At 41.0% G+C, this 14,454-nt stretch overlaps 1 protein-coding gene across 7 annotated transcripts in view; it reads right to left on the reverse strand.

The window, feature by feature from the left end:
• ARHGEF9 (Cdc42 guanine nucleotide exchange factor 9) overlaps nt 1-14,454 on the reverse strand; it is a 317,600-nt gene that overhangs the window by 63,927 nt on the left and 239,219 nt on the right. For all 7 annotated transcript variants that reach the window (XM_050964604.1, XM_050964606.1, XM_050964610.1 and 4 more), the window contains one exon: nt 8,379-8,570. In XM_050964604.1, coding sequence (XP_050820561.1) covers nt 8,379-8,570 — 192 coding nt within the window. The remainder of the gene's footprint in view (nt 1-8,378; nt 8,571-14,454) is intronic.

Here is a 14,454-nt window from a genome sequence, read left to right on the forward strand (position 1 = left end):
ACTGCCTAGACTGCTCCTGAGACTAGGGTCCCGTGGTGCTAGGCATTGTACAAAGAGAGTAAAACACAGTCCCTACGCTGGAAAAATTATAATGTAAATAGCCTGGACAGATGAAGACTGGGAGAAAGAGGATGAATTATTGTCCCCAGATGTGACACTGAGTGGAGAGAGTTTAAGTGATTTCCTCAAGGCCACAAAAGTGAGTCTGTGGAACAGCTGCAAACGGAACCCACTTCTCCTAAATCCCACTCTAGTGTCACAGCTACCAGATCATCCTTTTTCCCTCTCCCTCAGCCTATTAATTGTTGTTTTTATTACAGAAGTGCCTAGAGACCAACTGAGAATAGGCAACATTGTGCTAGGTACTGTACAAACGTAGATTAATAGACAGTCCCTGTCCTGCAGAGTTTACAATCTAAATAGACAAGATAGACAGTAGGTATGGGAAAGTGATAGAATAGACAACTCTCTATTTGCCTTCCTACTTGCAGATCATTTCTTTCTTCCCAGTCCACCAATTTATCTGAGTATTTATCTAAGGCACAAGCAATCTAAGCTTTACTGGTTGGAGGAGCACAGTCTAGCACAGCAGGCACTGCCTGAGGTGTAAGGAGACCTGGGTTCTATTGATATCTCTGCTACTGCCAGGCTGCGTGACCTTGGGCAAATCACTTCGCCTCCCAGGATCTGTTTTTCCTCACACTATTTGCCTGCGTTGTCTATTTAAATTCTAGACTTTGCTGGGCACAGTGGGGCCACACTCTCACTTGAGCAGGGGCGGCTCCAGGCCCCAGCATGCCAATCACGTGCTTGGGGTGGTAAGCCACAGAGGGTGCTCTGCTGGCGCCGTGAGGGCGGCAGGCAGGCTGCCCTCCATGGCTTGCCTGCGGAGGGTCCACTGGTCCCGCGGTTTCGGGGGACCTCCCGCAGGCGTGCCGTGGAAGGCAGCCTGTCTGCCCTGCTTGGGGCGGCAAAATTCCTAGAGCCGCCCTTGCACTTGAGGCCTCTTAATTTTAAACAATAATAACTGACGCCCTGTAAGTTGAAACCTTGTACTTGTTTCCTCGCCCCGCACAGTAAAGAAAGGTGCTAGGAGGTCCAGTTGAACAGCTGAATTTGGGAATTGAGTCATGCAGATGAACCACTAGCTGGTGACACACAGCTGATGTTAAACAATGGTAGATATTAGAAAGGGATGATAAACTGCACTTTGGGTTCACAAAGTGGTTTTCTGGAATGACGACTTTAAAAAGACAACGGAATTATAAACATGACTTGAGACATCCTGGCTAATAGCCAACTTCCTAAATGTCCGGCTTAGCTAACATTGCAACAGACCAGACCATAGCTGCTTTTGGAGACAACTCTCTCTTCCTCCCTTAGCCTAGGGTTTGATCATGGAATACATTACACAGTTGATGAATCTGAGTTTCAGCTCTTTCAGGGAGCTGCTTTGGAACTCAATGACTCATCTCATTGGGTTTCCCCCTCTCATTCTAAGGATGAAATGACACAAGGAAGTGGAGCATCCTGATTCACAGCCAAACAATTTTTATGGTATGGCAGCTGTACAGCAAATAAATGATGGGAAATCATGGGGATTTTTGCTATAATATTTTCACTCCGATGTGAGGATCTCAAAGCACTTTGCAATATGAACTGATTCTTGCAAAACACATGTGCAGAAGGAAAGAATTATTATTTCTCTTTTATAAAATCATTCAGTGGATGCATCACACAAATGGATTTCAGCCATTGCTAGTTGGCTATTTGCTGTGACCACTGCCTTGAATATTCTCCACACTCCATGTGCTATGTCACCGCTTGCCTAAGCCACATGCTACTCAGAGAGTAAAGCAGCAAATTTCCATAAAGATGTCTATCGAACCCTGGGGAATGTAAATAAATAAATAAATGCAGCATTCAACCAAAGTTCCTGGTTTCTACGTTTGGATGGTTAGCTTCCAGCGTGAGCAATCAATTGGAAGAGATCACTGATTACATATAATACACAGCAAGCACCAGCTAGAAGGCTGCAGAGTTTTTCCAGTAGATTTACTTTTGTTGCATAAAACAATGTCATCTTTCTGCCCCTCATTCCATCAGGTTTGCTCAGGCTAGGGATAGCTGACTGATGAACAGATGTTGGAGAACATTTTGCTCAATGAAGACCTAAAAAGAGCAGACAAACTGTCTCATTTTAAAGTATTTTTTGATGTTGTTCCTGTGGAATAGCAAAGTCGGAGAATATTTGCAGGAGGTTAAGTGCTAAGTTTTCTAAGCCCTGGAGTTGGTATATAAAGAGGCATGGGATGAGACCCATCTCCCTCTTCTTCCACAGAGAAGGAGAGATTAAACAGAAGAAGGAAATGAAACTGAGAAGATACTAGACAGGCAGTCGCTTTTTGGTTCCCCTCTTCATAGCAATGAACCAGTTCATTCCCCTCATGGACCATCCCCACTCCTCGGTTCTCAAAATATTTCATCCTGTAGGATGAGGAATGTAAACAAGGTCAGGATTTCGATGCTTCTTGGAACTATTAGGACATATCACCTTGGCAATGCAGCTCTTTGTCCACACATCACTCCTACAGGGCCTTCTCTGCCCACTGCCCAATGAAATCTAACAGGGAATGGTCTGTGGTCACTCCATTTTCTTTGACATTTTCAGGGGATGGATCACTCTCCAGTCTGATGTTCTCTAGGAAGAGAAGAGGCACAAGGCTGGGCCTCTGCCTTCTCAGCTCTTGGATGGTCCTTTGACAGAGGGGAGTGATAAACAGCCCTCTTCCATGCACTGCACCCAGGCCACTCACTGCCACCAACATTTAGTGCTGGCTGGCTAAGAAACAGCAAGCAAAAGGCGGCCCACCTCCCTGAGAGAATGCATGAAGACAGTAGCAACTAGCCCTCCCGGTAGGCTCTCCCCATCTGAAGTCTTATATGATCAACCTCAAACAACAAACTCAGCTTGACATTCTGAGTAGCAATGTAGAAAGTTTGCCATGAAATGTTCAGAGTCACCCTAGCCCCAAGACAATTCTCAGGTGGAATTCCATCAACATGCTGACGCTTGGTAAAACTTGCTCCCATGTCATAGAGGTTTTGTGAGCTCAGAGAAGAGGCAAATGTTAGTGAAAGAACTTGCATGGCCTTTTCTCCTCTTTCTCCCTGACCAACTCATAACACTGAGGTTATCTTTGATCTCTCTTTCCTTCTCTGTCCAGGATCCGCTGGTTCTCCCTCTACCTCTTCTTTATAGTATGCCCTGTATTCTTCACCCTATTTATAAAACTCTGGCCATGTCCTCATCATCTCTCTGTTCAAGTACTGAAACCTCCTCGTCTCTGGCCTCCCTATCTCTCACTCTCTCATCTGCAATCCCTACAACGTGCTGCAGCTAAAATCACCTTCCTTGCCCACTGCTTTGTTCATGTTATTCCACTGTTTGAATGCCTTTGCTGGCTTCCCAGGGTCATTCTGCATTAAATATAAACTCCTCATCTTCATGCTCAAGGTTCTTCACAGTGTGACTCCTCCCTGTATCTGCGGCCAGTGGGAGCTGCGATCGGCCGGACCTGCGGACGGGGCAGGTAAACACATCGGTCCGGCCCACCAGAGGCTTTCCCTACACAAGTGGTGACCCCTGCTTGAGAAACCCTGCTCTAGTGCCTCCGTACTGTGGAGCAAGGCTTGCAACACAGCAAAGGGATATGCCTTTTGCTGCTCCACTGAAAATTCACCCAAATTTGGCCAAGTCTTTGAAAAATCTCAGTTAAAAGAGGCAATGGACGGCTTTAACACTGGCATTCTCTAACTCTTGTTTTTTGGATGCAATAAATAATAGTCCTGTGAAGCTCCAGAACATATTGGCATTGGGTGTGTTCTAAGATAGGAAGCTGCAGGTCAAGTGCCCTGAATCACCCAAGACCTGCAGCAATCTAGTGCAACTGCTTCTCAGCCTTTTGGCAAAGATCAAGTGTCAGTAGTCTCTGGGCCTATCCAAAGCCGTGATCAAGTATCTTGACGTTTTTGGTCTTTTGGCCTTGAGATGAAAACCTCGTCTGTGTCTCTGGGACCTTGAAGTAAAAATATTATCTAAGTTATATCTGTTCATATCAGTTTAATATCTGATACAACTGCATTTTTGAGATATTTCATTGACTTTAGAAGATACGTGGTTACGTTAGCAGTGAGACCTGGCTCATGCTGCTATACTAAATCAGTCCTGACTTTCATTAGCGTGTCAGATTTCTTCTTCCATATGACTCGATTTATAATAATGCAATGCTTTCTCCGCCATCCTAGAAATAAGAGTAGGGGGATTTGTAAAGTTTACTTATGTCAGCAACACTTCTGTGTCTCATCAGCTTGGTATTAGAAGACTATTCACTCTGCAGCATAGGATAACACCTTTGTCTGTGTTCACCCTGCAGCGCTGACAGGAGATCAAGCTGTCCTAGCTATCTCTAAGTCTAGCCACACTCCACTTAAGCAGAAAAGCATGCAGTCAAGTCAACTCATTTGGATAGAGTTTGGAGTGATTAAGCTGTCTCCGAGTCTTCTCAGAGCAAACTGATTGTTCTGATTTGCACACTTCATTTGAGCAAGGTGAGCTTCTCTCCAGCAATACATGACCCATCACATTTGCAAATCAGAATGCTCATTTCAGTCTTCTCTAGTTTAAAAAGGCATTTGAACCCTTTATTGGTACTCCACCTTCTGGTAAGATTTATCCTACAATTATATTCGGTATAATTCACAGCAAGGTAAGAGTCATGGAGATACACATCTCCTGACACAATGGGCCAGATCCTCAGCTTATGTAAATCACTGTAGCTCCACTGAAGTCAATGGAGCTATGCCCATATACATCAGCTGAGGATCTGTCCCCAAAAAGCCCAGTGACATGGCAGGCAAGTGGTAAATTCAGATTTTCTTTTGTTAAACAGAAAAATGCCAGAGGAGGCAAAGAAACAATACACAGTAAAGCTGCTGCAATACTTTGCTGCTTCTTCAGGTCAAACACTTTTGATCGAAACGACATAGTTGAATCAAACTGACTTGCTCCCAGATTGAAATCCCAAGATTCTTCCATTCTTGAAAAAGCACGAAAAATCTCCCTTCTGCTTTGGATGGATTTTTGCCTTATCAGCAGAAACAGGACCAGTTTAACGCAAAGGAGGAGGAAGTTCTCTGAAATAAAGTCATTAGGGACTTCTCAGAATTGATTCCGCAGAGGCTGGGCACAGGACTGTTAAATGTTAAAATGTCAGTGGCATGAACTCAAAGCAAAGGACTTTGATTATAGGTCTTTAAGACTAAGGAGAGGATGAAGCTTTGAAAGAAGAAGGATGGGTGAGGACAGAGTGAAGGAGCTGTAAAAAGAAAGAGGCTATTCCTTTCATTCAAAGGCAATGAATATTTGTCTGAAAACATTAGAAAAATGGATACATCTGGCTTAGAGAGTAGAAATGGTCAGGAATTTTTCACCAAAAACTTTTCTCTGAAAATGCCGATTAATCTAAACCCAAACTTTTCCCAGGAAAGGGTCAGTTCTGACAAATTTCTTGACTCAAAAACATTTTGAAAAAAGGGGTTGAAGTTGTCAAAACTTTTCATTTCAACATATTCAAAATGAGAAATTCTGGTTTTCCAGTCTGAAATGACTTCTCATTTTGAAATATAAGGTGATTATAGTAAAAATTAAGAATAAATAAAATGATTGAAAGCTAAAGGAAATGTTTCAAAATTATTGAGATTAAATGTTTAGAGTCCAACTTTTTATTTAAAAAAACAGATTTTCAGTTTGTAAACATTTTTGAGAATTCGCTTTTTCAAATTTTTTGAAATCTCAAAAACTTTTGCAGAACAAGAAAACCATTTTATTTCTAGCTCTCTTATAATAGGAATCTGATTTCTAATTTTAGCCAGATTCATAGACTGTTTATCAGACTACTGACCTAACAAAGTTCATGGTAACAATATACTTCTATAGTACCATTTATTCTGACAGATCCCAATACACTTTAGAAGCTATGGGCTAGATCCTCAACAAAGGTCCCCTGAAGTCAATGGAGCTACATCAATTTACATCACCTGAGGATCTGGCCCTATATATAAACCTCCATCCCTTAAACCCCCTCATATCAACTCTAAATAGAAGGAAATGCCAAGGGACAACCTCTTAACCATATTCTGATGTTCACCACAGCGTGTTTCTTCTGACAATAACAAACTCTATCTCATCACAAGGAACTTACTTCTGCCTCCTACTTATAAGGAAGCATGGTACACACAAAACACATTAACTTCTCTTGCAGTATATAACACAAAATTGTAATTATAACCTCATGTGGTATAACATGACACACTGCACACTTAACTTGTGTACGTGCGTCAACCTGAATATTTGCTAATGTTGCTGAGGCTGTAATTAAGGTGTTGTGTTATATAGTGAAGGAGATCAATGACTTGTGTGTAGTTCTCCACACTGAAGATAACAGTTACTGTAGTTTAATGAAGGAGATCTGGGCTGAGGATCTCAAGGTCCCAGCTTCAAACTTTGATAACAATCCACCTGGGGTATCCTTTAGATTGTACATAATATAATTAAACAACTACATTTATTTAATTGAGAGTGAGAAATGAGAAAATGTAGTGAGAGCACAAGCCACTCCAATCTCCTTGGGGAGTTTCAATCCCATTGTAAATTAGAGGAAATGGCAGCCATTTTGAGTAAAGGAAAGTTGTGAACATAATAGGAAAGATAGGCGAAAGCAACTGATACTAAATTTGCTTTAATTACAACCTAATTTCTTCACATGTACATTCAAAGGTAGCTGGCACTGAATTTTAATTATATGGAATGTCTGAAGGACAAAAATCTGGTCATTTGTTAGTAGAATGGGTATGAAAAAAAGTCAGAACGTTGTCTTAATAGTCCCATTTTTAATTAATTTGAACTCAATTTTCAACTAAATCTGTTACTTAGAGTTCACATTTTAATTTTTACTCATAGGTATTACACACGCACCCACACATACACACAGCCACCCCCAGAGAGAGAGAGAGAGAAGCATTGCATTGCAAGTTGGATAGCTGTGGGAGGAGAGGAAGGTATGATCAATGAAAGTGACAACCCACCTACTTTTACAAAGAAGTGTCATAGGATCTTTAATGTCCATGGAGAGCAGTCGGGATCTTGGTTTTGAAGGTTTCAGCTGAATTATTTCTACACATAAAAGTGCTTGGAATTCAATCTACCTCAGAAGGATCAGAACCTTCTCAGTATCCAGCCTTTGATTTCAGGCATCCTAAGTATTGTAAGCCTGGTTATTTGGATATGAACCATCTGCCCTTCCAGTAGATAAGGCTAGATGGAATAGTGCAGGACTGAATTTTCGATTGTGGAAAGCCAGGTTCAACCAGGTTTAGGTCAGCAAGTGAAAAGACTTTGGAGCCCTCACTCTAGCTTTGTACACAACTACAAACACATGATGACTTGGTACAAATATCTATCAGCCTGGTGGGGGCATGGGGAGAGAGGTTAAAAACTAGAACAGAATGAGGCAATCCAAGTCAGGATGAAAGTAAATTCACAAGAGGTGTGAGGCAAGCAGAGGGTGCTTAGACAGAGCTGTGTGAGCATGCAGCACTAGAATAGCAGTAGGGGCTTTGAGTCAAATTAGGGTGCAGTGACAGAGCTTTGTGGGGATCCTAGGACTGGGATAGCAGGTGGCGATTGTGTTGCATTGGCAGAAATGCGTGGGGAGTCCATGACTGGAAAAGCAGGGGCATGTTGAAGGCACCAGATTGTGGTGCACTGGCAAAGCTGTTTGTGGGAGGATGGGTGAATTTCAAAGCCCCTGTCTACTGCAGTTCCCAGCCACAGTTCATAAAATTTCTTCTTTTATGGATACCAAATAAAATAAATTCAATTATCAAAAATGACAATAACAACAACAACAACAAACTGTAAAACAACCTTAAACAATTGTTTAATGTTGGAATTTCCCATGGTTTTTCCAGGTCTTTGAATCACTGGTGATTGTTAGGAATAAGCATTTTGTGGTCAGGCCCCAAACCTGGATGAAATAATGAAAAAGTGTGGCTGGCCCTCATTTTCTTTTTGTTGATGATTGGAAGGAGTGTATTACTCTAGAAGCTGATGTTATGCTTCATATGGTGGCTTGGCCAATCCTGTCCCTTAATGACCTTTCCTTGCACTTAAAAACAAGACACAAGTCTCTTGATGAAGCCTGGAGATTCTCTCCCTCTTTCCCCACCACCCACATACAGTCTAGATATCCGGATCCTGGTCACACACTATTCTTCTTTGTTCTAGCAACTGAAGACTCCCCACAGCCCCCACATACCTCACAAATGTCCTTGAGGTGCTTGATATAGTGCCGCTCTGTGCTCATGATTTCATTGATTACGTTGGCTCTCATCTGGTCCCGGTTCTGAAGGGTTCTGCTGAGACAGAGGCAGTCGGCGCTTGGATCCAAATGGCCATTCTGTACTTCGCTGGTTCCTTCCTCTACTCCGTCTTCTTGGTTCACCCATAGCTGTGAGGAAGCAGAGGGAATGGCAATACATTTATTAGTAAAAGCATCAGGAACCCAATTAATGAAAATAGACCTGGTAACAATGGGAAATGAGAGAGAGGAATATTGGAGAAGAAATATAGGATAGCAACTTTTAGCTTTCAACACAGCTTGTCCTCTTAGATGTGGGACCCAGCCTAGTCATCCATGCCTGCATTCCCTCTAGGCTAGACTCTTGCAGTGCACACTGCCTGGGGGCTGGGTCTGATCTACAAGGCCCCTTGAAATCTGTAAGTAGTGCAGAAAGCTGTTACTCTCCTTCTGAGAAGAGAAAGCTAGAGGTAGGCATATTCTACTTGTGCCCCATGCTCTGAATGGGATGCCACTCCAGATGCTAATGATATTCAAGGTGCTGATTATTAACTGCAAAGGTTCCAATTATAATAGATAGATCTAAATTCATCCCTGCACTAGTGCAGAGCCCAGCATAGGGAACAGCATATGCCTTCCCTATCCTGAGGTTGCCAGTGGATGGGGAACAGTTCAGCTGTTTAGGGCAAGGATCAGGGCTGCCCGGCATTGCACTGAGATTGCCATAGCCAATATGGGCTGTATGTGGTTGCAGGGTAAATAGCTAGGAATGCTCCCCAGCCACACTTCCTCCTGCCTCCGGAACATGCACTATGTCAGTGACTCCAGCTTGAGACACTGCGGCCAGCCTTGTATCTAGCAGGACGGCCACCTGCACCAGGGTGTCCCTTCAAGATCTTAAAGCCCCTTTGAAGCCATTTTTTACACCAGCATAGCTGGCTCAAAATGGCTGCAGCACAGGGCTGAATTCCCTCAATAAATTACTTTGTGTCAGGTCAATTTTGATCCCAAACATAAAATAACATACTTTAATAAAATGAAGAAGATGGGGTCTAATTAACACTGTAAAACCAAAACAAACCCATATATAGAATCAACCCACTTTAAACAAACACCTGTTTCAAGTGTATATCATTAAAGCTCCTGTGTCTCATATAACACCATTTGGGATCTGCTGTGAAAGGAATAAATCTTTTGAAGGAGAAATAGGCTGTTTGCTTTCGCCACAGGAGACTGATGTGAAAAGGGCAAAGTATGTCTGGTTCAGAAATCTGAATGTATCTGAACTTCATTTCAGTTTAAACCCTGATGGGTCATTGAGGTTTACGTAATCGTTATAGTATATGATGTCTGAATGAATATTGATTTTCATTCCAACTGCAGTTTCTTCTGATCCTTATGTTTCTCATAAAAAGCCTACCTCAGCCAGTCAGAATGCCCTACCTTAACATCAAGAGATTCTGTTGCATTAATTACACCAAGGTCCATAGCCAATTCCTGAGATGAACAGAATTTCTGAAAAGTGTTTGTGGAATGCGGATGAGTTTGGATTGGCTGGTGAACATTCTCAAAGAGTTTGGATTGGCCAGTAAACATTCTAAAGTTGTATCGCTTGCAACAAAACAACAAATAAGGGTTGCTATGTTCTCAAAACAGTAAACTTCCGTCTCATCACCAAATAAACATAATATGTGGTGATCTCCCAAAATAAAAAGGATATCTGGCTGCTAGCTAATTCTTATGTCTTAGGAAAACCTCAGTGTGTTTGCAATTATATGAATCTAGTTGTTAATAAAAACCCTCCATTTGTTACATTTGCCGCAAACTAGAAACTGGGTAAAAGGCACGATTAACTAGTGCTGAGTGAATAATGGATTTTTTTGGTTTAGAGGCCTACAAATTTACCTTAGTTGTGAGCTTAATTGTAAAAAGTCTATAAAAGTTCATAAAATGTTACATTAACCTAAAATAAATGTTAATAAAAAGTAAGTCAAGTTGATTTCCATAATGAATGTTCTAAACAGGTGCAAAAGAACCAGATAGAGAGACTAAATTATGCCAAACAAAAAAGGCCATGTTGTATAATTCAAGGTCTATGTTGAAATCATGCTTAGTTAAACAAAAACATAAGAGGTGGAACCAGACATTAATGAACCAAAATTGGTATGTCAGATATTAGGCATAATTGGTGGACAAAATAATGATGCAATGGGCTATTCTGGCCACCCGTCCCATTGTGGGTCCTTAAAGAAAGAGATTTGGGGGAGAATATAGAAAAAATAGATGAAAAGGAAGAACAGACAGAGAAAGAAAGAACAGACAGAGACTACTACAGCAAGGTTCACCATCATGGTTGCCACTCTTTAACTCCCATTTCCTGGGACCCTGAACATTCGTTTCCCTAATTCTCAGGGATGTCCTAACCAGACCAATGTAAAGAGAGAGGGATGCAGATTGCAGTGACACACCTACCTGCTCCAGTTGACCCCAAACACCACCAGAAATGAAACAAATTTGGACTTTAACAATAGCAGCAAAAACAACAGCTCCAGTCCATCTTAACTAGCTTCTTCTTTTTTCCCCAATAGGCCAGTTATTACCATCTCTGATACCATCTAAGAGACTGTCCAACAAGGGTTTTTTTCCCTTCTAAAACTCTCTCCAGTAAAAGGAACAAGGGATACTGTTAAAATTAAAGCCTTACTTAATACTTTAACATCTCAAATGCTTTAACTGTTTTTCCTTGTCTGTATCTTTAATAACAGATTAAAAGGATATTGAATGGTGTGTTTGCCATGGCACTAAGCAAGCTGAGGTCTCTATATACCAAACTCTGGACCCTGTGTAACACGATTTAATGTTGGACACTGACTGGGTTATTTTAACACTTTTGGTCTATATATTTCATCTAAATTAATGCAATAGGGCTGTACGGGGAGACTTTGGCAAACCAGTAAAGTGCCTGAAACCACTATGGCTTACTGTTAAAGACAGCCTAGTCAGCAAGCTGTTAAAAGCAAGTCTCAGCTTGACCAAGGCAGAAGGGGAGGGGGGATTTAGGGTGCCACCGAAAGGGCAGCTTGACCCCTCGTCCTTCCTGTTAAGAAGTGGGTTGAAAATGCTGATACATGCATTTGAAAAGAGCAGGATGTACCCTCAGGAATGTCTATTGAGGTCTCAAGGCTGCAAGTTCTGGAAAGAGCCACACCTGGTTAATCAATAATCAGAAGGAACCTCTTGCTTGAAACTGCTTATTTAACAAGGTTACTTTAATTACTAATGTATAAATAAGGGTAAAAAGCTTGAAACAAGGGGGACTCATTTCAGGACTGACATCTCCCTCTGGAAACATCTTGTGTTCCCCAGCGGCAGACGGGCTGCTGCTGTATCACTCGAAAGCTACACTCAGCTTTGGTAATTATCAAGGGTTGGGGTGTTTTACTAACTTGTTGCGGAGGTGTGTAAGTGCTTGAGACTAAGCCTACGTCCACACTACAGCTTTAAATCGATATTAGTAAAATCAATTTTATAAAACAGGTTTTATAAAATCGATTTTACGCGTCCACACTAGGGCACATTACTTCGGTGGTGTGCGTCCATGGTCCCAGGGTACTATCGATTTCCGGAGCGGTGCACCTTGATTTTAGGGTTACTCCTTTCGTTTAGCTGGAGTACAGAAATCGATTTTAAGACCCCTTAAAATCGATTTTAAGTGCCTTGTAGTGTGGACGGTTACAGCATTAAATCGATTTAACGCTGTTTAAATCGATTTAACGCTGTAGTGTGGACCTGGCCTAAGTAAGTTTAGCTTTAAGTGAAAGCACTCTTGTGTCGTCCTGTTTGTGCCAGCCATCTATCGGTTGGATGGTCGTGTCTCCTCTGATTTATTTCCTGACACCTCCTCACACAGAGTAAAGTTACCAAGAGCTTTGGGTTGAAAGAACTCCAGGTAACATGGCAACCCATAAAATAAAATAAATCTGGATCTATTCGAACTGAAAAACATTTTTCATCAAATTGATGAGCTAAAAGAATCAACGAAAACATTTTAAGTCGACTCAAAACACTTCTTTTGTCCAATTTGGCTGTTTCTGATGTTTTTCATCCTTTTCTGTTTTTGTTTAATTGGCCAAATTTTAAATTTTAAATGTTTTAAAATGATCAAAGTGAAACATTTTGACTCTTTCCAAAATAATAATAAAAAAAATTCCAAACCCAAACTATTTGTCAAAGGCCCTTTAAAGTCATTTTTTGACAAAAGAATAAATAGGAAAAAAACAGCCCCACTCTACTTATCAACTCAAATAATGCCCAACATTTAGCAGATGTATAAACATTTTGTAAAACCCAAACTCAACAGAAATGTTCTCACAGTAAAAAAATTCTGTCAGAAAGTTGTTTTCAAATAAATAAATTTTCATTTCCAGTGCCTAAAAAAAAAAAATTGCATTACTGAGAACCTGAAAGTAAATCTACCTATAAATAAATATGAAACTGACTTCATGAATACTCATTGTCCAAGCTGAGAGAAAGGCACAAAGTAAATAAAAAGCATAAAGAGTGAAGATAAAATTTATTTTTTTATTATTCTTTCCATTTTAATAACCTAAATATTTATGGGTAAGGAATTTTGTTTCCAATGTATGATTTTTAAATTGACTGTCCCTTTAAATTGCCAAAGGGAAAAAAATGCCACAACCTTTTTTTCTGGATTTTTTTCTGTTTTTCTAACTCATGATTACATTGTGCTAAACAACATCTCTTTTATCACAGCTCCAGTGTTTTGTCTTCCTACAGTGAGCTTTAAAGGTCAAGGAACTGGAGATTTTGGAGAATACCCACCTCTTTGTGAGCACTTCTAATGATATAGTAAACACAAAAGAATAAAAATGTTTTTTTCAACCATAAGGGAAAAATTATCCTTCCTGCTATACATGCCAGATGTCTCAACTCCGGAGTAGGCAGCAGAGATCTTCCTCAGGGATAAGAGATCACAGGAACACAAGAGAATCGTGCTGTGGAGAAATATCACAACACAGAGCTCCACATGGTAGATAAGAGAACTGAAATATGCAATAGAAAGCCTCACTTTTCCCCATGCATGCAGTACAGTTACTGTTTGCACTTAATCTGGGCTGTGACAACTGACTGGTCATTTTCATTTTTGTTTCGAGTGACTTTGAATTTCTAATTCTCAGGCACTAGGTTTCCAAAGTGATGCTAGTGGTCCAAATGCCCGGCGAGACAGACAGACAAATGTTGGGTAGTTCAGATTGCTGAAAAAAAAATGTTTACAATAAAATAAATAAATATGTAATCCCAGTTTTAGTTACTGTTTTAAAACAATTAGAGAATTCTGTGTATTATAAGGGTTTTTTATGCACTTAAATAAATAAATTGTGAGACTAAAGCAATATTGACAGGCCCACCTTTTTAACAAATGCTAGTAATACTTTCCACTTATATACAACTTAATCCTGTGCCCATTGAAATCAATGGCAGCACTCCCATTGATTTCAGTAAGAGCAGGATTGAGCCCACAGTGAGCTGTATTCGCGAATCATAAAGCACTTTGCAAACACGAATAAAATTGACCCTCTCGCTCTGAGGAAGGCACTATGGTCTAACAGATAAAGCACTGGACCATGACTCTCAGGAAAAGGCCTAATAGATGACCTTGGGCAAGTCGCTTCATCTCTGTGCTTCTGTTTCCCCATCTGTAAAAAGGGGATCATGGCACTCACCTCCCTTGTAAAGCGCTTTGAGAAAAGCTAGGTATTATAACAGATAGGAATCATTATTATTACGAGGCAAGCGCAGTAGCTCGACCGCCTGTTATATTGTCTGCATCTGCCTGCATAGAGACATACAGAGGAGTAAGAACACCTCTTTTACCCCTGTGTGGGCTTCCCAGACGTTGAGTAAATTACAATGCACCTCTCTAGTCCCTGACAGCACTGGGTCAGGGCATTGTTCAGAGGCACACCACCACCCCGGGCTATGTCTGGGAGGAGGCACTCTGCACACCATCTCT

The sequence above is a fragment of the Gopherus flavomarginatus genome, chromosome 8 (assembly GCF_025201925.1).
Source record: "Gopherus flavomarginatus isolate rGopFla2 chromosome 8, rGopFla2.mat.asm, whole genome shotgun sequence".
Lineage (NCBI taxonomy): Eukaryota > Metazoa > Chordata > Testudines > Testudinidae > Gopherus > Gopherus flavomarginatus.